Below are 19104 nucleotides of genomic sequence, written 5' to 3'. Positions count from 1 at the left end.
TAATGCAATCCGATATCGTGAGTAAATTTATTAACCTTATTCGCATCTATCAGCTTTGTTAACAAGTCGGCCATCATCCATCACTCTGACAATAAATTACAGTAATTTCTCCCAAATTCTTTAAATCACATACAAAATGGTATTTTGTGTTGATATGTTTCATGCGTTGTTGTGCTTTTCCTAATTCTAAAAGTCGTATACAACTTTGATTGTCCTCGAATATTTTGATAGGTGTTGTGATCGGTAGATTTATTTCTTCTAGAAGTTGTTTTATCCATACAGTTTCTTGAGTAGCTTCTGCCAAGGCTACATACTCCACTTCAATGGACGAAAGTGCTACACACTGTTGCTTTTTACTGACCCAATAGATAGGCCTTCCTTTTAGTAAGAGCAAATATTCTGTGTTCGATTTGCGGTCTATACGATCGCCTCCCCAGTCGGCATCTACATAACATTTAAGTTCTAATTCTTCATCAATATTTCCTAATTTTAGTTTCTTCTTTTTTGTCGAATTCAGATAACAAAAGATTCTTTTTACTTCCACCCAATCACTTTCCGGAGGTTTTGTTACTTTTCTTGCTAATATCGATGTACTTATCGCAATATCTGGACGTGAGTTAGTTGCTAGATATAATAAAGATCCAATAGCACTTCTGTATACATTATTGTTTTTGAACATATCAGGCATTTCATTTCTTCTTAAGTATCCTATATCCATAGGAATATTAGACGGTCTTGAATTGGATAAGTTAAATTCTCGCAATTTATTTTCGATATATCTTTCTTGGTGGAGTGAAAATATTCCGTTCTCATCTCTTTCAAATTGTATTCCCAGATAATATTTTAAGTCACCTAAATTCTTGATTTTAAACATATCCTTCATTTCAGTTTCAAATTTGGTTAACGTATGTTCGTCAGTGGCCATTGCTATTATGTCATCTACATGAATTGCTAAATACAAACATCTTTTATGGCCTCTGGTGTAAAGACAAGGATTGGCCATGCTTCTTTTAAATCCCTTAGATAGCAATGTTTCATTGAATTTTTTATTCCATTCATTCGCTCCTTGTTTCAAGCCATATATATTTTTCAATAATTTGCAAACCATGTCCGGTGAAGTATAAAACTGTACATTGACTTTTGGACTACTTTTAATATTAAACTATATATTCATTAGTGCTATACTTCTGCATAAGTGTTTACTTATTAAAATATTTAGTTAGATTCTCAGATTAAATTTATAACACGTATGGTATACAAAATTAATTATAAGAGTTAAAATGAGAGCTTAATAAAAGTACAATAATTAATGTAGATTAAAACAGTAAAAAGAGAAAAAGCTAAATGTGACAAATAATTTCTGTAAAATAATAATTTATAATAATATATAAATTTAGTGTAGAACTTTAAACTGAAAATAAAAATTTTAACTAGAAATAAATATAACATTCCTGTTTCAGAAATAAGAGATGTTATCAGTAACTAAGATGACCAGATGTAGAGTACAGTACTCTTTTCAGAATGGTAGTTCTTTTGCCAGAAGCCTTGTTCTCCCCAATAACTTTGTCTTGTTCTTGTCCTCCTCTGAAATAGTTTGTACTTCCTGTCCTCCTTTTCAGAAAAATATATATATTTCTATTATCTTCATTGTTATTTTGTGCTATATTTTACTTAAAAATATACATTCACTTTTAATGCCAGATGATGATACTAGAGAATCTGTGCATGAAACAAAGCAATTTTTTTTTTTTAATGTATTTGGCTTAGCAATAAGACCAAGCTAACTGCAAAACTAATTCCTTCCTCTGTCAATAGATAGAATAATAGTTCTTTAGCTTTATCAAATTATAGAAGCTTTAAGGTATTGACTAACAGAATATTATTGGAAACTACTGAGTTACTGTGGAATTTCAAATAAATTCAATAATATTTCTTCTAAAATACTTCTAGATAAAGGTACCAGTATAAATTACTTAGTAATAAGAAGCTTTTTCAATGGTTCTAAATAAAATTATGATAATAACTAAAATATCATGATGATACGTTAATAATTGAATGATTTGGAAATATTGGCATATATGTTTTATGATAATTTGAATTTAAAAAGTAAATTATTTTTAATAAGAAATTTTTCTTACTTTTACTTTCCCAGCTGTTATGTATACAAAACAAGGGAAAGTATGGGAATCGTGTCAAATTTGACCCTCTGAGTTTTTTGTAAATCTCACTTTGAGACCTCCTAAATCCAAGAAAGTCAAAAAAACAGCAAAATATTCTGTAGGTGTATGTGTGTGTGTGTATTGGCATCTATTTTGCTTAATATCTCAAGATGGGGTAAAGATTAAGAAATGAAATTTGGCATGGTGGTTGGTATATGAGAGGCATTAAAACTATTAAATTTTGATGGTGAAGGGTTGAGAGAATGGGAGATATCTGGGTTAATGTATCTTGAGAGAGGTAGTAGTTAATGAAGATTTTATTTGTTATTAATATTTACACTCTTTTATAAAACTCACTCCTACCCTCAAAATTAAGCTTTTTGCCATTTTATAGTAATTAAAAATAAAAAAATTTTTTTAACAAAATCTGATAACAGATGGTGCCACACACAATTTTACTTTTCCTTAATAATATAAAATTTTTTTGAAAAAAGTTGCGATAGGTGGAAAAGTTAGGCAACTTTCATTGCTTGATTTTTTTTTAAATATCAAGTTTAGATTTTGTTAACAAATATTCAATCTGTTTCTTTAATTTGAAGTATATTTTGTTAAAGGAAAAGGTATTTTACAATTCAGTGCTTTTCTGTGATAATATTATTATATTCAACAGTAAGGCCCCATTTTAAAGTGGTTAGGTTCCCAGTCTACTGTTCATGAATTAAATGGTTTGTAAATTGTGGAAAAATTGTATTATGTTTAAATGAGATTAGTTTCTTCAATATAAAAATTGACTATCAAAAGTTAATTTTTCAATTTTAGAGAATTTTGGTTATTAAGGATACAGTATAATCCTGATTAACCAAGATTCCATATTACCAAGGCACACCTTGATTAAAATTAAGTGAATATGCTACTTTTCATATATTGTAATTCAAAAATAGGAATTTTAAAATGATAACATATGTTACAAAATGATTTGTTTCTATTAATTTTTATTATTTAACTGCAATGTGAGACAAATTATATTGAAATGTAACTACAATAATACACACATTCTTTCTTCTTCTTCTTTATCCTTGCCTTTTTCCATGTTTATATGGGGTCGGTGTTTCCTTCTATAATACGTTTCTTCCATTTCTCCCTATCAAGGGCTTCTTCTGTCTTAAGTCCCCTCTGGTTCAAGTTTTCTTTCACCTTATCTTTCCAATGCATCTTTGGTCTTCCTCTTTTCCTCTTTCCTTTTACAACTAGTTTTCTGATCTTCTTTCCAACATAATTGTCACTTCTTCGCTCTATGTAGCCAAGCTCAACCTACATTCTTGCATTTTTTTGCTCAAGGGGCCCACCTTAACCTTAAGAACCTCCAATAAAATCATTCCTTATTCTATCCTTCCTTGACACTCCACACATCCATCTCAACATTCTCATCTCCTCCACCTCCATCTTTCTTTCTTGGGCTTTTGTTGTTGCCCATGTTTCAGCTCCATATAATATTGCAGGTCTAACAACTGATTTATACAAGTTTCCTTTCAGATTGCAGCTAACTTTCTTCTCACATAACATACCACTCAGCTTCCTCCAGTTCATCCATCCACATTGAATTCTATGCTGCACCTCTGAGTTCAATCCTCTTCCCATCTTGACAAATGTCCCAAGATATCTAAAACTCAGAACCAAAGGGAGTGGCACATTTTGGATTTTAATATTACACTCGTCTCTACAGTGCTGTGCTACTGCTTAAAGACTGAGTGCTTCAGTCATATAAGCTGTTTTAGTTCTGCTAATCTTCATGCCCCTTTCTTCCAAAACTTTCCACCACTCTTCCAATTTCTTCTCAACCTTGGTTTGGGTAAGTTCACACAGCACAATATCACAATATCAAACAGCAAACGCCACGGAACCTGAAACTTCACGTCATACACTAACACGTCCATTATCAGGTCAAAACAAATAAGGACTAAGGTCTGATCCCTGATGTAAACCAACATTAATGAAGAACCCTTCTGTAGTGCCCACTGTTGGAATCAACAATCGTGATGTTTTGTAGATGTTCTTCTGACGTAATAAAAGGTTGGTGGCATTGTTGACCCCTCAGGGAAGGTGACCTCATTTCACTCTCCCCTTTCCAGCACTGACCTTCCGTGAGTCAAGACTGTATGTAATCTTTGTGCACTCTTTGTTCTTTTGTTACATAACCAGTTACGCTAGTCCAACTGCCTTTTTACCAATCTTTCCGATCCAATCTTTTTACCAATCAATTCCCATAAAAATCTATGGTAAATCAATAATTGGTTAATGAACAATTCGGGTAGTGAATGAAGTCTTGGAATGGATTATGTTCCTTAACCAATCACCCACTGTACTAGTAATAATGGCAGAAAATTTTAATTAAATTTCAGATTTAGGATATTATCTATAACCTTATGCATTAATCTGTTTTCCCTTCTTTTTAAAAAAAGAACTAGCTTGAAATAAGAAAACTGCTTGACACTTTACTGAAAAAAGAAACTCCATTACTTTCCAAATTTTGATTTTTAATCAACAATACTCTAGTTTCAGATTTATTTTTTAAGAAATCAAAATATTTATTAAAAACAAAGACTGAGTGCAACAGTAGTCTAACCATGCCCTCTGTTCAAATTGTGTTAACAGTGCCATACTTTCATGTATTAAACATACTGTCTCTAAATATAATGAAATATTACTAGGGTACCATTTAAATACTGATGGAAACAAAACAAGTGTAACAGCAAAATGTGAAAAACTAGCATACACCATTTTGTACAATACAATATCCCAACTTTGAACAGGTTGCATCTCACATTTCTTCTGGAGAAATCATCTCTACTGATTGATTATCTCCTACATTCTATTCTCTGGTAGTTTCCTCAACTTTGCAAGCCAAGCAGTTTGTACAAAAAATACACAGCAATTTTAATTATTCCATGTACACTTTCTACAAAACTGATGTGATCTTGTATTCATTGATACCAGTTTTCAAGTCTTTCATATTGGCCAATATGCTCTTAATTAAAGAAGGTTTTACAAGTAATACACTTACAGGAAGCTCTGCTTGTATACTATTATCAAAGCAGGAATAGTTATTTATGCTTTCATAACAAATATTACCTCCAAAAGTAGAGTGCACCAATGGGTTCTCTCTGTTGATCCTAACAAAATTACTTTTGAGAAAGCTAGAGAACAGGGTTTTTTCGGCTCTGCTCATCATCCAGTACCCTCTATTGTATCTCAGATGTATTGATACTTTGATAGCTTGGGATGGCACATATGATGGATGTATGTATGTATATATTATTACATAATATAATTTTATTATTAAAATGTGTAGTACTAGTAGTAATGTATAGTTTATTTTCATCTTTTCATTAATCAAGTTTAGTTTGAATGTTCTCTGTCATGAATATCAGCTTAATTAGAATTGCTTAATAGTTAATTTTAAGTTTAATTATGAATTCATTATTCTATTCTATGTTCTTTTTAATAGAAAATTATAACTAATATAAATTCAAAACTGTTAATAAAATTTACATTTATTTCATTTTAAAAAAGAGTAATTTTATTTGAATAAATATCTATTTCTGTAAGTAAACTTTTTTTTTTTTTTAAATAAAAATCTAAATTTCTAAGAAAATAGAACTTTAAAGTTATTTAAAAATTAAAATATGTTTATAACATTACTTCCCACTTATTAAGAGAAACAAAATATTAACACATTTACAAATAAAACACGATTATTATAGATTTTAATCGCACGAGAAATTCAAAAATTCAAATTTTCGAAATGGCCATTTAAAAAACAATCCCATAATTCCTAAAGCGAAAAGAAGAAATTTACAAAATAATAAATATTTTAAAATATTTCGACCAAAAAATATCTTTATTAAAAATTAATTTAATAAAAAATACACGTAAATTCAGAAAATAACAATTTGCAATTCTACGGATAATAAATAATAACAGCGATGTTTAAATTTGTCGTCTGCTATCGTCATTTCAAAAAGACCGAAAGATAAGAGAAACAAACGAAATAAATTAATTACATAACGAATTTATTAAATTATTAATAAACAAAAGGCTTTAATGCATTTAACACCTCGAAAATAGGCTTAGTAAATAATTTTCTAATTTTGAACTTCGCACGTGATCCAGCCGAGAATCAAAACAGATGCTTAAATTATGAACGACTAATTACCTAAAAATAACTATAAAATATTAATTATTTCCCTTTATGTGACACAAAATAAACAATTATAGACATTAAACGAGCTGTCATCGACTTATTCATAAGAGAATAACACGAAAAAACGTTAATAAATAACTCACTTCTTCCAATTCGTCGTCGTCCATCGTCTCCATTTAAATCGTTTTCAACTCACGTGAGATTTTCGATAATTTTATCAACAGAGGGCGCTACCGCTCGATCGTCTGGCAATCGCCGCGTTTGTAAAAATGGCCGACAATATTTGTTAACGTGAAAGATATTTTAAAACAATTCGTAAGATCGTATTAAAATGGATCTGCCGAAACCACCTTCGGGTAAGGAAATCTTAGGATTATTTTATTAAACGAATGAATAGGCTTGAAACGTTTATTATGTTGTTTAATATCGAGTTTTATATGTTGCCAGCGAGTTCAAACTATTCATTTGTGTTTGAAATAACAATAAAACGTACCTTTTCTGTTTACGTTGATTGAAATTTGAAGTTTTAATTGCAATTTATGTAAATACAGAATCTAAAAGTTAATAGAATATTTGATATTCGGTTTAGTTCACAGTTTTAATGTCTGTGACATAATTTAGGTGTCGATGCAGGGGGGTCGACAATTCTGAGGGTGGGTGGGAAATCCCTCATTTAATATAACATTTATTCATCTGTGTAGATTCTAATAAATTACATATAGTAATTACGTGTTTGTTTGATTCTAAATTATTAGGAGCAGTCGGTCGGATAGGTAAATGACATGAACACATCTGACAAACGTGATGATCAGTTCTTTCTGGAAGCTATAAATTTATAATACGGTAAGAAATTTTATTGCACAAAAACAAGTGCAGTATGGCTGAACTGTTGGCAAAAAAAAAAACACACATTTTTCAGACTCATCAGAAAATTTAGTTTAAAAAGTCTGCAACAAATAATTTAGAAAAGCAAAAATTACAAATACGGTAATACCTCGGTTTTTGTTGATTTTGGTTATTGTCAATTGCCTCGGATTTCATCTGCGTGCCCATGTGATCTTGCTGCTAATTTTGCAAAAAGGAAGGGCAACCTACGTGTTTTCCTTCTTGGCATGGTGTTGTTTCTTGTGTGAGTACATTACCCTGTGCATCTAGCCAAACAATTCCATTGCTTTCCTTTCCTTTTATGTTAAATGTTCATTTATTTTCTACATTAGTCTTTTATATTCATTTTACATTAATTTCTTATTGTTTTTAGTATTAAACACTATATTTATTCTCTATAAAATGTGTTATACATCCACCAAAGCCGAATTATCGGGCTAGAGCCAAATTGTCATATTAATTATTTATTTATTATAGCCGACTCTAGCCCGATAATTCGCTTTGGTGGATGTATAGCTTTGTAACGGGTTAATCGTTATTTATCTATAAAATGTGTTTTTGGTATGTATTTTGGAGTGTCTAGAACAAATTAATTGGATTTATGTTGATTCGTATATGATGATTTGTATATGATTCGTATGATGGAAATAATTGCCTCAGATTTTGCTGATAGTTTTTGGACGGATTATCGACAAAAACCGAGCTATCCCTGTATACAAAAGAAGGAGAAAACAACTAGAGTTCAATTATAAGAGCGCTAAGGTGGCTTTTTTTTTTTTTTGCTAAAACTTACTATACCATCAATAAACAGGAGGACAAGCTATAATCAGCTTTTAATCATTATTTTAGTTTATACCTGTTAATCAATAATCTCCATCCGTATTTTATCTATTGTCACAACTCCTGCATTTCTCATAGTCCATGTAAGTTTCCTAATGATCTTTTACAATTTTGTAACATTACAATAAATTTATGCTAATTTGTATAATTATGCTAACCTGTATATAATTTTCCTTGTATAGTTTGTAACACAAGAGTTGAAAAGGGACATAATTGTCTAAAATGCATACTCAAAGAAATAAAAAGTTTTTCTAAAGCTTGTCCTCCTGTTTATTGATAGTATAATAAGTCTAGTGAAAAAGAAAAGCCCCTTAGTACTTGTATAATTGAACACAAGACTAGACAAGAAGTGTGCCGCACAAATAAATTAGAGATGTTTACTCTTAAAGTTATGTGAATAAAATCAATAAAACAAACATTTTTATCACTTATTAAACAAAACTTCAATTTACATAAATTTATTCTGTATTATATACATAATACAGAGCTCTTAACCTATGATTTTGAAAAGAGCTGATATCGTAGCCAAAAACGCTGACTTCAAAATTTTAATCAAAATATAGTGGTTTTGACAATTTTGATGGAATTCTATAGTGCAAAATGTACAGAAATGGTAAAATAAATTGTTAAGTATGATATAAGATTATTTTATTGCATCTGTTTTGTACTTTTGATCATTTTTCACTTGTTATACTATAGTGCAGTGTAGAAGAGTGATTCCTCTAAATATAGCATTAAGCAGTCACTTACGAAGAATTTGTGATTCTAAGTGAGGTCACCAATTCTTATGTGGTTATGCAAACATTTTTTTATCAACATAATTCCTCTACTAAAAAATCTTCAAAATTGTTGTGTATATTTTTTTTTTGTTTTTGGCTTTCTTTGACAGCCAAAGAAAAAATAAACCAAAACAAACACTAAAACTGGAACTCTATGACATAAAGAGAAAGATTCTAAATATACAAGGAACTTTTCTCTTCTGGAAAAAGAAAAGTTTCTTGTATACTTTATATCAAAGAAAAAATATATATAATACTCAATTGAAGAATATTGACAATCAACAGCAATAACAAGAAGAAAAAGAATTAGTGGATTTGTATACATGAAAAAGAGTTATCCAAAAATCAATAATTGTAAGAAAATGGTAATTGGATTCATTGGTGAAAAAAGCAAACAAATGCCAAACATAGCAGACATGCAGACATAATGTTTGAAAAGCAAACTGTGAAAAACAGATGGTTGAGAGCATTGTAAAAAATATACATATGTATACATTTTTTCTTTTAATATAAAAAGACTACATTTTGGAACCTAATTAGTTTTCCTCTAAAAATATATACAAATATATTTTTTTCTTCATATATTTAATACAACTTTATTTGTGTGTGTTTAATTTATGCCTTCAGAATTTTATGGAAGTAGTCTATGATTTCTTTTTATTTCTGGTTATTAATTTGTCTATTTATTGTAGTATGTATTTTCTGTACAGCAGTAATGTACAGTTCTTCTTTAACTGCACTTAACACTCAAACCGCGACACAAAATCCTTTAAAATGCAGCCTTCTTATTCAATTTTCTAATGTTTTCGGCCAGTTTGTTCTGGAACTTTTAAAATTTTTTTGAATTTTCTTAGATGTCTGATGCACAGGCTCTTATATAAATAATTACAATCTATATTGGTACAAGTACCAATATACACGTAAATTACACATACATATAATATATGAATAAATAACTAACTAAATAAAATAAAATAAATAAGTAGTAAATACAAAAATATATAATATAGTTGCTAATATAGAGAAGGACACCACAGTGCCTGCTTCTTTAAATGCTTGTCTGTTTATTGTAATTATTTATATATGAGCCTGTGCACCAGACATCTAAGAAAATTTTTAAAAATTTAAAAAGTTCCAGAACAAATGTCGTTTTATAAATTGGGAATCATTCAATTTTTCTGTTTCCGATAAAGGCCATTCAAACTGGCCGAAAATGTTAGAAAATTGAATAAAAAGGCTGCATTTTAAAGGTTTTTGTGTCGAGTTTGAGTAGTAATGTCAGTTTTTAAAACCTTGTTTTTCCAGGTACATTGCAAAGCTGAGAAGCATGTTCATTATTTTGTTCATCCCCACTTCATTTTCAATGTCTCTATCATCTTTGTTGTGATGGCATTTGCAGTGTCCTTATCGGTCAGCTGATAGAAACGAGGATCACAAGCATTTTGAAACTATTCCTGTAAATTTTCTTCTTCAACTTTTTTGAAGCCTTTCTTTTCATTAACCAGTGCAAAATTTTCACTTCTTCAATGTCCATTTGAATTTTTTCTGCAGATATTCAAGGAAGAATTTTCTTCTAATGCAGACAAAATATTACATCTTTTACTTTTGATCATGTTTTTCATACACCATACACTGTGTCCAACGATGAAAACTGTTTTCAGAATTTCGGTAGTGTAACAGCTTCATTAATAAGATTTTTCAGAAATTTGGGCCTTAATGTTTTTTCACAAATGCAATTATTCCTTAATCCATAGGTTAGACTAGTTCAATGAAATTTGAAGGCAGAAACTTAGTAAAAATGAGTTTGTTATCAGAACATAATGAACCTCTATTGGATGTGAAAGTGCATTATTTAATAAAAACACTACTTTTGTAGTAGTTCCTTTTGGTGAAGAAAATGTCACACTTCTTGCATAAAATAATTTTTAAAATATCTCTCTTGTCACCCATGCTCCTTTCTGACTAATAAATTACAGGCAAGTTTTTAATTTGATTCTTTAAAGGAATGAGGTTTCTTAGCTTTTTCAATTAAAATAAGCTTTAATTTATAGTTTTCTGAAACATTTCCACAACATACAATGGTCGCCTACTCTTTTGAGAATGTATGCCTAGGAGCAAACTTTTTTTGGATGTGTTCTGGTTGGTAGGCACTTTCACATCAAACATGATTCATTTGCATTATAAATTTGTGTAGGTACCATGTTTTGTTGCTGCACATATTTTTGGAAATTGGTGCAAAAACAGTCAGATGCTTCCATGTTTTCATTAAGATGTTTTCTTTTCATGGTTAATTGTTAGACACTGTACCACTGTTTAAACCTAGTTAACCATCCAGATGAAGCATCAAATTTGTCTTTTAATCTTAGTGATTTGTAAAAGAACTTTGCTTTCTCTGTACACAATGCACCAAAGATTGGTATTTCTTCAGCTCTTCTGATGGAACTACTGAAGAAAAGTATCCAGGTTCTTGTATGACAATGTTTTCATATTATTCTGGTTTAAGCACCCAGCTACATTATCACTTTCTCTAGAGTAGAACAATAATTTCTCTTTACTGCTTTTTGTATCATACATCTATGTCATAATTATTGGCTAATTTATTTGCTGATTATCCTTTTTCAAGTTTTTCAATAATTTTTAGTTTCTGCTTTATAGTTAAGATGGCTTTCTTTCATTTCAAACATGCCATATTAAAAACTATCCTGGAATCAACACTTAGTTGTTAGAAGAAAAGTTGGAAGCAACTAAATGGACAAGGCACTGACCGACTCTTGAGTTTGAATTGATAATAAGGAAGAACAGACACCTGGTTATAATTGACATTGCATACCCTCATTAAAAGAAGGATTTTTGTGTATTAAGACCCACTCTTTTACTCTTTCCTTTAATGTAAGATATTTATGGACATTACTACATAGGAAACAATAACCACAAAAAGTTCCAAACAGAAATGTCCTAGGGTTAGTTATTAGCTTTCTCAATTTAGGGTTCTGGGTGTCTTGTTAACATCTGAGATGTCAGATGGCCAGACTTAGCAGTGGGTGGGGTCATCTGTGACCAGTAAAATTAGGTTTAGAATTAGGTTAAATGCTCAACATACCATTTTAAATAGCAAGAGTTAATAATGGAAACTTTTTATTTTAAGCTAATATTTTTATTTCTGACATAAATTTTTATTGAGACAAGCATGCACAGATAATCAATAGTATACTGTATTTTAATAATATATTATAATATTTAATTATTATACTGTTTTTATTAAAGCACAGTATAATAATTAAATTTAATACAAGATGGTGCTTATCTTTATTCAAATTATATAATATCTTTACAGTTAAGTAGCTGTATTATAGCATGAATAAAATCTGTTAGTATTATTTGATTATTACATTTTGATTTATTTGCTTTATTTGTTAAACTCTACAGTTACAACATTATTATATAATTTAAGCACCATATTTTTATGCATATAATTTGTAGATTATCTGTATATAAAAGAAACAATTGAAAGGATTGCAGGTTGTGTGATGTTTTTTTTTTATATTAGAAATGTAGTAAATTACGGTAAATTATTCTTGATTTCTGTGGCCTTTAAAACAAGATATACATTTTACATTAATATTTAGTAATTTACAAATGAAAATCATTTACTTGTGGAAGAATGATATAGTATCAGATTTTTTGGGGACATCTGTAATTTTTTTTTGATTGTCTAGCTTAGATTTTAATATATTTACTAAAATTACAGTTAAATTTCTAAAAGAAAAATATTGGTATAACAATATTTTTCTATTGCAAAGCCCAATATGTATATAGCAGGGGTGGGCAAGCAAGAGTTCAGTGGGAGCCAAAATGTAGGTTTTGCAAAATGTATGGGAGCTGCAGTTCTGTACTGTCGTTGCGGATGGTATGGTAAGGCGCACGATTTTATTATATAATATAAATATAATATAAAACAAATATTGAATTTTTTAAATAAACATATTTTCACAAAATTATAAAAATTAAAATTGTAAAAATAATAATAGAAAACAGAAATTAACACTTTCAGCAAGAGCTGCATGTAACTCAAAAAGAGCCGCATTTGCCCATGTCTGGTATATAGAAACATCACCAAATGATTGCCTAAATAATCTGGCTATAACTCTGCTAATTTTAACAATTAATACTAAGTGATTTGCTACTGATTAACTACATAAGGTTATATCTAAATTTAAATACATTTGGAAGCAAAGGCTTATTCAGGATCTGGGTGGCACAACTGGCAAGCACACCATGCCACGTGGCAAGAGGAAGTTGCTGGTTAAAGTCTTGCCCTGGGTCAGTTCTTTTCTTCCAGATGGTTCTAAATTATTTTGTAAATTATTAAAATTATGATTATTAATTTACTTAAGAGATGGCATGTAATGTCTACTTCTAGTAGCAAATTACTTAGTATTAATTAGTGGAATTATAGCCCAATTATTTAGATGATTGTTTGATCGTTTGGTGAAAAGTATTGGATTTCCTATTTTATCATAAAACAATTTCTGAGAAATCTTATAGTTTTTCATTTGACATTAAAGTTTGATTTTTTAACTTTCAAAAAAGTTGATGTTTTAATTAACATAGGTAATCAAGCAATATAATCAATCATGTAAGCCAGCATCCTGAAATAACAATTAATGAAATATATTGACTTTGAATGATTACAGAACTCTTGCATGCTATATTATTGTTCTATTTTTGAATTTCAAAACAAAATCCAAAAATTATCCAATATCCAAATAAAAATTTCCTCTGTGTTCAAATATCATTTCATGTTAATTATTTTAGTCAATTGTGTTATCAAATTACCTCATTTAGTATATTTTCTTTTTTGACTAAGAAATAATCACACAGTTTTTTAAACTGAATTACTTCTTATCAAAAATTATTTTTGTTTTCAGTTGTTTTCTTGATAATAAATAACAATTAAATAGGTAAATGTAATTTATTGGCTTTTATTTTTATTGTGTGGCATGTGTTGTAAAGCTGCAAACTAAACATGGTTTACTGATATAAAATGTTGCTGACTTTGCTTTAATACAGATTTGTATCCTTGTACAAGTTTAATCTCATTTTAAGTGTCCTAATTTTGGAGAAGCCAAAAGTATTCAAAACAAATTTTATTAAAATTATTTTTATTTAATGCTTTTTAAATTTTTAATTTCAAAGAAGAGTAGCTATAGAAAAATAAATTATAGAAATTCAACAATTATTTACTGCATAAACATTATTTTTTAAATTTATAAAATATATCAATTTTATGTAAAATTGAATATATATATATACATTTTTTCCATATGCCCATTTCTAATGTTATAATGAAAATAAGATAAAAAAGCAATTGAATTAAATAAGTTATTGAAACTGGATAGTATGCACAATTAAATTACATTCTCTATAATTCCAGTAATTTTTTGAATAATTATTTGAATTAAAAATTGAATTATTTATGCTTATTTCTCTATGTACAAGTATATTCTCTATTACATATGTATATATAATGCTTAAAATAGATGTAATATTAATTTTTGATTACTAGTGAACTATTTTTATTATATATTAATAAATAAATCTACATGATAGGAAAAATCATTGAAGTAAATTTCTGTCATTTTGATTCTTCATAAAGATTAGAGAAATCTTGTATTTAAAGCATCCAGTTGCTGGTAATTTTATTGTTCTTAAACAGCTGTTGACTTTGACACAGTTCTTTTTGATAGCTATTTGGCACCTTTGTGGGAATTGAAATTGTACAATTTTGTTTAGTTGACAACAACCAACAGATTTTATTTATCTGAAACTACAGAATAAATGAAAAAATTGAGTATTGTTGTGAAATATGTCAAAAGTAACATATGTTGCTTTTAAAAATCAGAAATAATTTTTAATAATAGAAGTGATTTTAATTTTCTTAATATTTAAACAAGAACTTAAATGAATCTTGTTCTCTAAATCTTGATAAGTCTTATTTTATAGATGTTCTTTAAACATCTATAGAATAAAACTCGGTTTTTTCAGTTAATGTTTCAATTTAATTTATTTTCATAACAACAATATAAGTAAATTTACTTTTTTAGAACAATTATATTCTATGTTTTTAAAGTTTATTACATTATTGGCCTGTTTAAATCTTATTCAGCTACAATTACAATGCAGTCTATTAAAATGAAGCGTGTAAATGCCTTCAGAATAACTTCTAGAAAGAATAATGAGATTTTAAAATATTTCATGTTGAAAGAAGCAAGCATTCACAGAATATAAAATACAAAAGTAATTATGAATGTACTTATAAGTTTTTTAGACTTGAATGATAATTACAGAGTAGTTTCTGATATACATTTTGCTAGATTTATAAGGTGTGTATATGTTTAATAATAATAAAATATAAGCAATTAATGTTGCCACCTTTACAAAATCGCTGACCTGGATGGCAGGTCAGGTTTGTTTGAACAGAAGTTCCTGATGCATGTGCAATGTCATTTTATAATGCAAAGAATAATGTGCATACTGGACTTGCATAGGAGTAACATACAAACAAAAAAAAAATAAATAAAAAAAAAGGTTGAGAGGCATTTTACGCATCACACGTCAGCATAAACCAAGGCTGCCAAACTCTTTTGATCGTCGACCCCCTACAAGTTTTCAAAACCTCACATCGACCCCCACCAAAAAGTTTGTGTTACAAGCAAAACAAAGCACTTACTATTTTAATACATTTCTTTTAATTTTGCATTTGTTTTTCATTTATTCTATATTTGTTAATAATAATTTTTGTAACTGACAATTGGTGAGACAGATAAGCTTGATCCTTAGCTCCTCCTTATCCTTAGCCTAAGCTTGATAATCAACCCCCTAATAATGTTATATTGACCACTTTGGCGACTCCTGGCATAAACAGGGTAACATGGCGGAATGGCAGATGAGTTTCAGTGAGTGTGAGGTCTTTCCTTGTTCAAATGGTCTAAATTTATAACAATATTTGCAAGAACTTTGTTTCATCATAATTTCACAATTTCTAAGAAATTCTTGGACAAAATTAATAGTTCACCCGGACAGTGAGTCAATTCCTGGACTGTCTGGGTGAAAACCAGATGGGTGGTAACACTATAAGCAATAAAAATAAAGTTACAACTGTGTTTATATATTAAATGTGACTGTAGCTTTAAGAAGGGAGATTATATAATCTGAAAACATAATAGGCAAATATTTTCGGGTTAGATAATTTCCAATATATTATTAAAAATTTATTTTGCAACATAGCTAGTGGACAAAAATCTATGCAGTTGATTTATTAACTTAGGCGAGCATTTGATTATTTATGTTAAAGTTTTTGCTGAATATTATCAGAAGAAAAGTGTTTGATTTAAAAAAAAGAGTGGTTTTTTTACAGTGAAACAAAAGCAGTAATTAAAAAAAAGACAATTATAAAATAGATATTATACCAATAAAAAAGGGAGTAATTTACAGTTTCCTTATCTGTTCAATATGTAAAAGAACTAATGAATGAATCAATGGGCAATCAAAATATAATGATAGTAAACAACTTAAATCAGAACCTTTTTAAATAGACAGATGAACAGATGGTATTTATTCCTGTTTAATCACTTGCTTAATAAACTCAAATTACTAATTGTCAATCTATGTTTAAAATGCAAAGAATGTGAAATGATGATTTAATATTAACAACAACAAAAAAAAAACAAATTGATGGAAACTGATAGAGAAAATGAGGAATCTCAATATAAATCAATAATAAGGAAATAGAGCAAATACAAAAATTTAGTTATTTAGTCTGCCATATCACCAATGCTATTCATGTCAAACAAAAATGACTGTTGAAAGTAAACATTTTTTTGCTATAAATTAACACCTCAACTGATTCTGCGGGTCTTCTAATTAAAATTCAGTATACTTTAAAAGTTGCAGTCCTTTTTGAATCACCCTGTATTCTGTTGTTTTTTTAATTGATTTGATTCCCAATCTACCAATTCTCTGAAACTATATATTTATCATACAAAACAATTTATGACAGACAATTTAGCTGTTTTCTGAGAATATGATCAGACATTCTCAATGGTCTTTTTGTTTATGTGATACAGATTTATTAATCTTATGAGTATTTTAGCCAAAAGATCATATAACAATAAATTATGAAATAAAGTTACAGATTTCTGTATAAATTATTTTGGAAATCTTTATGTGAGATGTTATAAAATAAAGATTTAACACTGCTAATTCTAAACAACACATGCTTTTGGTATGTTATTGTTTTGTTATGTTTTGAACAAATCAGTCAATGATCAAACAAATGCCAGTTTTGTCTTCTACCATCTCAATATTCTTCTATACAAAGTATTTGCTGGTAATAGAAAGTTTTTAAAATGAAAACTATATTTATTTTTTAAATAAAAACTATATTTTGTACTACACACAATTTTATCATAGATAATGTGTAGTAAATAAGGATTTTAGCAGAATTTCATGTTTAGGAAAATGTTTACACTCAATGGTTTATAATAGGGACAGTTCAATATATTAAAAAGAGATACAGTAGAGCGTCGAAAAGTGGAACCAATTGGGGACTGGGGTCCTTCCAGTTAATGATTTGTTACAGTTTCCGACTTTGTACGAAAAAAGACATTAACCTGTCCGATGTTCAAATTTTTCTCCGTTGCGTGTCGCTTCGTGTTGAATTTTCGTTGATTTTAAGCCTAACGAAAATTTTTATAATAATCATTGAGGCTATCGTATCGTTAAAAATTATTTCTGCATTTGTACAAACAAAATAAATATATTAAAGAATATAAAAAACATGAAAATTATACTTTAGAAGTAAATTTAGTATCAAAAACATTCGATTCAGCAGGACACAGTCCGACTGAAAATCGTTCCACTTTCCGGCCATTCCACTTACCAATGTTCCACTTATCGATGCTCTACTGTAATTGTTTATTTTTGATAAAATTTTCTGTAAATATTCTTACAATTATTTTTAACAACTGTAAAATTTTATAAAAAATTAGATTAAAATTTTTAATTATCAATTTTCAGATCAAGAATTACGCAACATAATTGATAAGTTGGCTCAGTTTGTTGCTAGGAATGGACCTGAATTTGAGCATATGACAAAACAAAAGCAACGAGATAATCCTAAATTTGCATTTCTGTTTGGTGGTGAATATTTTAATTATTATCAGTACAGAGTTACAACAGAGCAAGCAAGTAAGTGTTTACTTTTTATGTTTTATATTTATTAAAGATAATAAATATCTGGTGGATACCCCATGGATCTAAAATTTGTATAGGTAGTTCATATATATGTATTTAAATTTAAAATTTTTTAATATAGAAGAACATATAGAAAACGAAAGTTTCGATATAATTTTTTGATCATTTAATGTATACAATGTTTATAAATTGTATACATTTTGTCAGTGAATTGCTTAATACTGTCACATATGTTTTTATCATTTTAATTTGTGTCTTGAGAAACATTTCATTTAGTTGCATTAATCATAAAACTAATATTTTGTTTTATTGTATTTTAATTAGAATATTTCAATAATGACAATTTTTTATAAAATAATTATGAAAAATAATTGTATAAAAATTTTTTTTATACAGTTTTTATTTTCTGGACAATACTAGCAAACAGATGTAAAATTCTATTTAGAAAAATAAATTTTTCTTTAGGTTTAAACAAGTACATTTAATATTCAAAATTTCTGTTTCTTACAATGGGCTTTCTAATAGTATTTTCTAACTAATTCTGATTCTGCTCCCAACAACAAAACATTATAGCATCAGTACCTGTTTTTAGATTAAAGAAATCTATTTTAATTTGTATTTAAATTTTAAAAGAAAAAAATATAGAAATATTATGTTGTTGTTGTTAGTGTGTTTCATCCCACTGATGGGTAAAGATGTGCCCCAACATGCTTCAACTAAGTCGATCCTGTCTGACCAATGTTCAAGTGTTGCCAAGATGAGTGGTAATTTCATCTCTCCATCTTTTATTTACATTATGATTTATATTGTTAAAAAATAAGAAAAGCTGAAAAAATGCTGAAATTAATTTAAATAGAAAAAAAATTTAAACTTCTGAAAAATTATCACCCAGACCAGAACCTAAATTGAAGATTTGATTTTCTACAGACAGCTTTCTGGACTGAGAGAGAATTTTTTTGAAGTTACATACTAATGGTCCTGCAAG

General features: G+C 28.6%; 1 protein-coding gene across 3 annotated transcripts in view; it reads left to right on the top strand.

Moving 5' to 3' along the window:
* The first annotated feature begins 6572 nt into the window (after window positions 1-6572).
* LOC136984557 (calcium homeostasis endoplasmic reticulum protein) overlaps window positions 6573-19104 on the top strand; it is an 84814-nt gene continuing 72282 nt past the window's right edge. For 2 of the 3 annotated variants that reach the window (XM_067281596.1, XM_067281595.1), the window contains exons 1-3: window positions 6573-6716; window positions 17943-18113; window positions 18788-18883. In XM_067281596.1, the coding sequence (XP_067137697.1) occupies window positions 6692-6716; window positions 17943-18113; window positions 18788-18883 (292 nt within the window). In that variant the 5' untranslated portion in view covers window positions 6573-6691. The remainder of the gene's footprint in view (window positions 6717-17942; window positions 18114-18787; window positions 18884-19104) is intronic. The other variant, XM_067281597.1, reaches the window with a different exon arrangement.

Source organism: Centruroides vittatus, unplaced genomic scaffold, assembly GCF_030686945.1.
Source record: "Centruroides vittatus isolate TY-2023 unplaced genomic scaffold, ASM3068694v2 contig_923, whole genome shotgun sequence".
Classification (NCBI taxonomy): Eukaryota; Metazoa; Arthropoda; class Arachnida; order Scorpiones; family Buthidae; genus Centruroides; species Centruroides vittatus.
This window is presented reverse-complemented; position numbering and strand designations above follow the sequence as displayed.